At 41.9% G+C, this 9,240-nt stretch overlaps 1 protein-coding gene across 1 annotated transcript; it reads left to right on the top strand.

Annotated features, from left to right (window-relative positions):
* The first annotated feature begins 7,208 nt into the window (after positions 1 to 7,208).
* On the top strand, positions 7,209 to 8,294 carry LOC122076154 (glycine-rich cell wall structural protein-like). Its single transcript, XM_042641465.1, has one exon. It carries the CDS (start codon positions 7,304 to 7,306, stop codon positions 8,087 to 8,089), a length of 786 nt encoding a protein of 261 aa, XP_042497399.1. The 5' UTR covers positions 7,209 to 7,303; the 3' UTR covers positions 8,090 to 8,294.
* The last annotated feature ends 946 nt before the right edge of the window (positions 8,295 to 9,240 follow it).

Raw genomic sequence — 9,240 nt, 5'->3', positions numbered from 1 at the left:
CTGAAGCTGTGGATCGACTTCATCGGCAAACGGTTGTACCATAGCCTTGCCACTCCTCTGAACGTCATGGTAGGGTGCAACACATGATGTTTTTTGAGACTCAATGTAACTGCATAGCGACCTTGAAGCCTTCCAGATGATCGATCGGGTCCCCAGACCCGCCGTAGGTGCCATACTTTGACAGGCAAAAGCCGATCGGGAGTGGGTCCCTCATTACCTCATCAGCTAGAGTCATGTCATTAGTGAGGTCTGGCTCGCGAGTTCTCGTCTAATTTTCTGCCACCTTCTTGATCTCATTTTTCAGGTCCAGGATTATCTGCTTTAACCCCAAGTCCTCGTGTCTCTGTTCATCTCCTTGGCGCGGTTCCCCCTGTCGGTCCCCAGTGGCACACCGCGTCCTTCCCCTAGGTGCGGGACTTTCCCTCATTGTTCGATTTCGAAGATTATGACTGGACCTTATCGATCCTTGCCTGCTTAGGTCCTTGTCTCGAGCTCTCTCGGGCTGGATATGGGGGCCTCGCGGTGCTCCGCCGGTCTTCTGAGAGACAGCTTTGGAGATCTCCTTCATTGCCTCGGCCATTCGGTCATATTTCTCCTGGAGGGCTTCGAACTGCTCCCTTGTCACATATTCCTGCGCTCCAGGAGGGGGTGGAGGATTACTATCTCTGCGCACCGAATATCTGGCCGAATGTTGGTACCTCGCGGAACCTTCCCGATCATCGTTTCCCCTTGCTCCTCTGATTTCCTTTGAGGGAGGGAGCCCTCCTGAAGGTTCCTCCTCCCCCATGTTTATATTCGATGCTGCTTTAGTGTTCCTACGATTGTAGGTTCTCCCCACCATTACTATGGTTCCCACAGACGACGCCAATCTGTTACTGTCAAAAATCTGTATGAGGTGATCCTGCACAAATACAGAAGGCGGAGGCCTGGATGTTTATTCGGGGTTAGTCCTCCGACGCCCAAGTTAGAGATCGGCCACACAGCTTTTCACAAGGGTAATGGTGAGGGTTTTTCTGCATACCTTTTTTCCTCCGCCCGGGCCCTCTCTTATAGTCCTTAGGGTTTAGGGTTTCTCTTTCCCTTAGAGGAGTCCTCCTCGGGTCCGCCTCCTTTCCTCTTCGAGTCCTACTCGGATACGTCTTACCCCCTTCGTGGGAAATATTCTCTTCACGCGGTTGACGCAGTCAGACGCTTTGCAGCATCTAACAGGTGAGCGACATGTGTCCTCTCCTTAGATACCACGTGTTCTCACCCTACTGGGCAATCAATTTAGTCGTATCAATTATGCACATCATGTAACAACAACTTTCAGATCTATTCAAGATCGTACTTGGGATACGACTTAAATTACACATGTCTTTCGTCACTACTAACTCCATGGTCATTTTAAGTTTACCCTTAGTATTTTTAGCTCCTTCAATTTGAATCGAATCATTCTTTACTGGCCTTATGGCAAAGACCGGAGTCCCAACATGCGTCACTTTTAGTGGTTTGGTGCGAAGGTATAATACCTGATTTTAGGGGCAACAATGGAAAATCAATTTATTGATAGTCTCGTGGCGACTCACCTGTATAGATTCTTAGATGCTTTCGTCTTAGTGCTTCTCTCCCACATCTTCAGTGGGCACTGCAGAGTTTTTCATCTTCTGTGGGCAGAGACCGAAATCCAGACCCAGCTTGGCCATGGAATAGAGTATAGCAATGGTAAATTTTAAAATTTTTTCATCCATTTTCTAACTTGAGAATCCTTACTAATTGCATCTCTATCATTCCTTCAACCTCAAATTTCCATTATTTCACTTCTACTCTTTAATTTCCTGAAATCTGCTACTTGGGTTCAAAGTTCTAATCGGTTCTGTTGAGATTTGGATCTGTTTGGAGTTGGAAAACCCTAAACCTCTCTGTTGTTAAATAGGAATTGGAAGAGATAGAAGAGAAAACCGATGGGTCCTCGACAGTGCGAAGTGTGCAAAGGTGCACAATCCAAATACAAGTGCACTTCATGCCTTACTCTGTAGTAAGCAAACCCAATTGCAATCCACTGTTGTCCAAGACCTTGATGTCTCGAACATCACTGGAAATCATTAAACAATCCTTCTTAAACCTTTAGGAGATCTGTGAAAAGATTACACAATTGGTTTCAAAGAGCCAGCTTCATTCTCAGTACTTACATCATTTCCCTGGCCAAGCACCATTTTCCCTACTCTGTTTTATTCAAATAACTAAATCCATGAACCATACATTTACTCCTTTAAGTAATTTCAACTTGTAGTTCTACTTTTCAGATCACATAACATTGTTTGCATCCTTATTTTCTTCGATCAACTTGTCAAAAACTTGTATTATAAAAGGAAAAAAAAATGTCGTTGGCTATGTTGTGACACCTAAGAATATAGTAAGTACTAGATTTGCCTGAGAGATCGATAAGGTGTCCCCACCAATAATACCGTAAGTACCAGGGGTACGGGAGATCGAGGTGTGTAAACTTTAGTCCCACATCGCCTAGGGAGAGATTAATTACTGGGCTAGTTAATAACTTCTAGCTTCCTTAACATGGCACAATGCGTTTTAAAGCTTTGAGACTTATGGCCAAAGAGGACAATATTGTGTGAGGATAATGAAGTCGAGGCGTTACATATGCTATGTGTTACCATATTTTGATTTTGTTTTTCAAGAAATAAAAAAAATTAGTTAATCACAAGTTTCTGATTTATGTAATCGTTTATCCTATAATGCATGGAAGTTGTCCAAGAGATTTCAAACAAGAGTAAATTCTGTATAGAATTCCTTGATGAGTATGAAGTTCTCTGTTTTGGACTGTATTTCTATCCAAGAACTTGTTTTCTAATTCGACATGTGAAGAACTAACCCGAAAATTTTGTTTCTGTAGATCATAATGGATGTGTTTAGGAAAAATGCAGTTTCAGATTTGGTCACATTTTGGTATTAACCATTGAAAAGAAATTAGAAATTCGGCATATGCCCTAGGTTATGATACATTTTTATGCAGAATTGATTTATTAATGATTATAGAAATTTAAATATGGAAAAAGTAATAAAATATATGAGAAAAATAACCCTGTCGGTCTGGTGCAGGAAATGCCCAGAAACAGTCAAACATTTGGGCACAGAAAGTCCTACCTACTCATGTGCGATGAAGATGCTCCCACCTATGCTCTCATTGGCCTGTTTGGAAGCACTAGGTCAACAGGGTTCTCTTGGCCAAATTATATAAAGGGAGGAAGCATTCCTAGAGTTATCATCTCAACCAAAAGGAGGAGGCTGGGATGGGAGGGTCATATGGAACACCTCTAAGGGGAAGAGAGATTTTCATTCAATTTTTTTATCGAATATGCAGAAATAAAATAAATTCCTCCCTCTCCATGGGTTTGTAGGAAAAAGATCCTCTCCAACCTCTCAGATGCCCAATGGCGCCAGAGAAGGCTGGGGTGCATGGAGGCGTGTGCCTATGTGTTGGGGTGCATGTCCGAATCTTCCACCTAGCCATTGGATGCCTCACTCTGGCATCCCAATAGTCAGAGAGGATTTGGATATGAATTCACAAATAATGCTTTGAAATTTTCTATTTTTCAAAATACCCCTTTTAATTGGAGTAAATTCTATTTCTGCTCCTAGGCTTCAATGGAAGGAAAATTTTACCCGAAAAAACTAGCTGGTATACACCGCTGTTCAAGGATTTAGTTATTGATATCGACTGATATTAATCCTAGATCAACCCATATCATTTGGGTAGATAAATATTACTTTTGCTTATATATAAAAACATGTTTTTTTACGAATTTATCCCTGTTTTGATACTTAATTACTGATATCTAATCTAGATCGATCTTCATCAATTCTGATACAACCGATCCGATATCGATACCTAAAATATGCGGCTGATAGGTTCACAAGCTCCTGACTTTTTTTTTTTTTTTTTATGAAATGCTCCTGACAATATACCAAAAGTACAATAATGTCATCCACACCTGCAGCAATGGCCACCGACACACCCGTAGTATAGACCCTGAGAATTTACTGAGATTCACGAGTGACTGTTTCTGTGGTAACTCTGGTACCTGCATTTGGAATTAGCTTCTGTCTCTCTCTCTCTCTTCATCAATGAAAATTACTATACGGGTTAAGTAATTTGCTCACTTGTTGGTTAGGATGTAAACCTTTCTCTCTCTTGTTCGTTAGGATGAAAAGATTTTCACCAGACCGGACCAACTACCATCAATCTCTCTCTCTCTCTCTCTCTCTCTCTCTCTCTCTCTATAAGAAACCACATTTACTACCGGATGACCACCTTCTCATATCGTCCTTAGTCACCTGTGAAGTGTGAAGTTTCTACAGTTGTACTGTTCAACTTTGCTCTCTTCAATTACTTTGATGGCGTCAAGAGTTAAGACAATGCAACTACAGCTTACAGCTATCATTCATCCCACTAGCTACTTCCTATCTTTTGGTGGCCGTAATTAAGAACAAGTAAATGTGACAACTTTACTACCCATCAACTCGCCCCAACCTTGGTCCTTAATTGCTTGCATGTATTCGTATATCTCAAACCATTATATCTTTGTTCCTTGAGCGAGGTTGGCTTGGTTTTGCCATGAACCCAACTTCCAAACCCAGTTGAACCATACTCTCTCTCTCTCTCTCTCTCTCTCTCTCACACACACACACACACACACACGGTTGGGAACATGTTTTCAAATATCGGTATCGACCATTACCACCGATTTTGCATCGATGGTATCAAAGCATGGGAGGGAATGTATTGGACTTTTGAGGGATAAAATCGTCTGATCTGGCCAATTTGTATCAATATCAATATTATTTTTTTTTTTTGAGAAAAGAAAAATGCAATAACTAAGAAGAGAATATGCATCTAAATTAGTAGTAATTAGAGAGACACTTGTTTTACTGTTCATAGGAATTGTAAGTTAAATGCTTTAGAAGAATGGCCACCTTGTTAGTAGGCCTGAACCAAAATTTACTGTAAGAGTGTAGGGTACCATCACTACCATGTCATGGACATCAAAAAAAAATGGGAAAATTACATGATTACCCACTTTTGGGTTTCCCTTTACAAAATTACCCACAAAAAGTTTTGGTCAACAAAAATACCCAAAATTAAGTTTGGGTTTACAAAACTACCAAAAACAGTGATTCTCCTTCGTCTGCCTATTTGTTTTGTCATTTTTACCCCTGGCCAAGGTTGTAGCACTGCCTGATGTAGACCGAGGTGGAAGCCCGGCCTGATTTAGGCGGAGATGGAAGGCCGGCCTGATGGAAGCCGATGTGATAGCGCGGCCTGACGGAAGCCGAGGTGAAGCACGGCCTGATGAAGGCCTAGGTTCAGCACGGCTTTACGAAGGCAGAGGTGGAGCGTGGCCTGATGGAGGCCGAGGTGGCAGCACGGCCTGATGGAGGCCTAGGTTCAGCACGGCTTTACGAGGCAGAGGTGGAGCGCGGGGCTACCACCTCGGCCTCCATCAGGCCGCGCTATCACCTCGGCTTCCATCAGGCCGGGCTGCCACCTCGGCCTCCATTAGGCCGTGCTACAACCTTGGCCAGGGGTAAAAATTACAAAACAAATAGGCAGATGAAGGAGAATCACTGTTTTGGGTAGTTTTGTAAACCCAAACCTAATTTTGGGTATTTTTGTTGACCAAAACTTTTTGTGGGTAATTTTGTAAAGAGAAACCCAAAAGTGGGTAATCATGTAATTTTCCCTTCTTTGGAATGACTCTCCAAAGCCACAAAGTGGTACTTATTTTATTTTATTTTTTTCTCAAAAATAGTTGTTCTAGATCCTCATTATTACTCCAAACTTCTGCCATCTTCCATCCATTGATTTGTCCTTAATTTAATCCATATAGAAAGCTCTTTGTGATTTCTTCAATAGTATTTCCTATCATAAGATAGTTAGTAGTTAATGAGACATATTTTGGTCAAGACTAATACTACTATTTATGGCCCTAGTTATTGGAAATTCCATAGTGGAAAACTATTGGATATTGAGTACCTTTATATATTAAGAGGCACATCCCTTGCCCAGATATATGGCCGCATGAAAAGACCACCCTACTTGTAGAAACACAACCCTAAAAAACAATGCAGAAAATAATGGAAAAACAGAACAAACAATGCACACGGATTTTATGAGGTTTGGCAAGGTTGCTATGTCCCCGGTGAGATGAGATCCTGTTGCACTATCAATGGAGAATAGGGTTACAGTGTTCGTCCTCACACCTCTCAGTATTGCTTGTATTACAGAGAAAGAAACCCTCACTACAAATATATAGCAAAAAAAACCCTAATCAAGAAAGTACACAATTGCCCTCAAATAAAAAATTCGAGCAGGGGGTTGTGTCCCCTACACCCCCTACCCCCCTTGCAACCCCCACGGCCCCCTAACCGGCTAGCGGACCGCCGTCCTTCCTGTCGAGGTGCTACACCAGTACTCCCTGGATTAAACTGTGACGGAATACAAGACATCGTACACCAACACCTACCCCCTATGTAGATGTTCACGATGCTCTCACATTGGCCCAGACAATGGTGCAGGGTCATAGGTAGATAGGCCATATACAATTCATACTACAACTCAACAAATGACAAAATGTGAGAGGAGTGTTGGAATAATGCCCCATTGGAAAACAATTAATCCATAGATCTAAGATCAATGTTTGACATTCATGAGTTTGTCCCATTACTTTGAATAAATTTTCTTTCATAAAAAAAAAAAAATATATATATATATATATAAATAAATAAATAAATAAAATTAAAAATTAAAAAATCTTATTATAAATAGATTATAATTTTACTTTTTTTTCCCTTTCAATATAACACCCTTTTTAATGAATATAAATCCTATTATTTAACATAAAAACTGTATTAAATAATTTTTAAATTTTTAAAGATTTTTATACTCAATAAAATAAAAGACATTTAAAAAAAAATCTTACTTCTTCTTAAGTTGGCCATTTTGGTGACATCAAATTTTTCCTATATTAAAATATTAAGCTTGCATGATAGATCGATATAGTTCAACACAATACCTGTGCTTTACATATAGGTCGTAAAAAATTGATTCAGACACCTCGAGATAAGAGAGGCATTTAACATCTCCTTTAATACTCCGAGCTGCCCTCCACCGGTCCAAGTTTGTGCCCATCGCCTATAAAATGGCATGCATATCATTATCAAGCAACACCACTATCACCAACACAGGTTCTCACATCTTAGGTTGATAGCCAAGTGTAGAGAGTGGGGAGACAGAAAGTGTGTGTGCATGTGTGTATGTGTCTGTGAGAGAGAGAGGGAGAAAGAGATGGGAAGTTGGAACGTGATTATGTTGTTGCTTTCTCTAGTTATCACTCAAACTAGTGCTAGAAGTGTTCCTTCCGAAACTTCTCTCAAAACCAACAACAACAACAACAACGAGAAGAATGACAATGTGCCAAGCGATGTGGGTCTCAATGACCAGAAGAACTTCGTCTCATTTGGTGGCGTTGGCGGCTTTGCCGGGCTTGGTGGTGTCGCTGGCGTAGCTGGAGGCTTACCTCTTGGTGGCATTGGTGGTGCTGGTGCGGGTGCGGGTGGCGGAGTTGGTGGTGGAGTTGGAGGACTTGGTGGCATTGGTGGTGCTGGTGCTGGTGCTGGTGCGGGTGGAGGAGCTGGTGGTGGAGTTGGAGGACTTGGTGGCATTGGTGGTGCTGGTGCTGGTGCTGGTGCGGGTGGCGGAGCTGGTGGTGGAGTCGGAGGACTTGGTGGGCTGGGTGGACTCGGTGGACTCGGTGGGCTGGGTGGACTCGGTGGTGCAAGTGGGATCGGTGGGCTTGGCGGTTTAGGAGGGGTTGGTGGTTTGGGCGGTGCTAGTGGCTTGGATGGTGGTGTTGGTGGTGGAGCTGGAGCCGGTGGTGGAGCTGGTGTTGGTGGTGGTGGTGGTGTCGGTGGTGGAGCTGGAGCTGGTGGTGGAGCCGGTGGTGGAGCTGGAGCTGGTGGTGGTGTTGGTGGTGGAGCTGGTGGTGGTGTTGGTGGTGGAGCTGGTGGTGGTGGTGGTCTTCCTTTTCCTTGAATTTATTCCTCCACGGGTGGTAAATGTGTGATCTGTTTGTAGCCTTTGCTGCTGATCATTAGAGATCCCATAATTACTTATTTGGGGTCTGTAGTTTTGGTTATTAGTTAAAAAGTGTGAGGATTACTCCTCTTGTTTTTGGTCTTCTGGACTTCTTTTAACCTGTTTCACCTGAAACTACATTAAAGAAGTTATGACTTTGCAATTTCTTTTCTTTTCTTTTCTCACCATCCAAACACAGCTTTAATGGATGACACGGTAGGGGTTGGAACTTGGAACTTGGAACTTGGAACTTGGAACTTGGATCTGTTAGAGATTGAGTCAGCCAGGTTGATTCACGATTCACAGAGTTAGTAGTTATAAAACCTCGACAGTGACTTAAACTCATATATGATTTTGAATGGGAAAGTCTTTTGTTGTTCAATGGAGTCCTCCAAGCATCTCCGTCTGAAGAAATATAGCAGTTGGTGGGAGCTTTAATGCAGATTTAATAGGAAAGGGCAGCTCCACGTTGAATGTACTGAATCGATTATTAATCAAAGACAGTCCAATGGTTGCTGGAAAATCATTAATGGGGTTCTCAAGCCAAAGATAGGTGGAGAAATATGTCAAATGGCTTTAATTTGCCACGTGTCACAATTGACATATCCTTGCCACTCATGGACTGAGCCTTCTCTATCAAAGGTCCCTTTCGAGGGGGTATCGGATTTTTTTTTTCAATGGTGGGCCATACGGAGACCGACACCTCTCCCTAGACTTGTCCTATACTGTCCACTAAGCTAGAATTATGTAAGGTTTTCGGTAAGGGTATAAGTTTGGTCCTAATGGTCTGATTTTGTCTTGATCTGTTTCAATTCAAATAGGATTTGGGTTAAGATTTTTAACTCTAAAGATAGGTTAGGGTTGAAAAATACTACCTTGAGTTAGGAATGGGTCGGCCCTGGGTTGAAGCCTAGGCCTAGTCTGACTCGTCCCAACCCAATTCTGATTTTAACCTTGATTTATATAATATAAATTAGGGAGATTAAACTATTCTTTATATAAAATAATGAAATTTAGGTCATTGATTCTTATGGTCAGGTGTCTTAAATATCTATTATTATGTTGAATTTCATAATTTTAATTGTGAATTGATCTTTCTTTCTTTCTTT

The sequence above is a fragment of the Macadamia integrifolia genome, chromosome 4 (assembly GCF_013358625.1).
Source record: "Macadamia integrifolia cultivar HAES 741 chromosome 4, SCU_Mint_v3, whole genome shotgun sequence".
In the NCBI taxonomy this organism is placed as follows: Eukaryota; Viridiplantae; Streptophyta; class Magnoliopsida; order Proteales; family Proteaceae; genus Macadamia; species Macadamia integrifolia.
This window is presented reverse-complemented; position numbering and strand designations above follow the sequence as displayed.

Bases quoted from the DNA above. Each gene is read 5' to 3' on its own strand.
- LOC122076154 (XM_042641465.1), top strand. From the start codon at position 7,304: ATGTGTGTATGTGTCTGTGAGAGAGAGAGGGAGAAAGAGATGGGAAGT.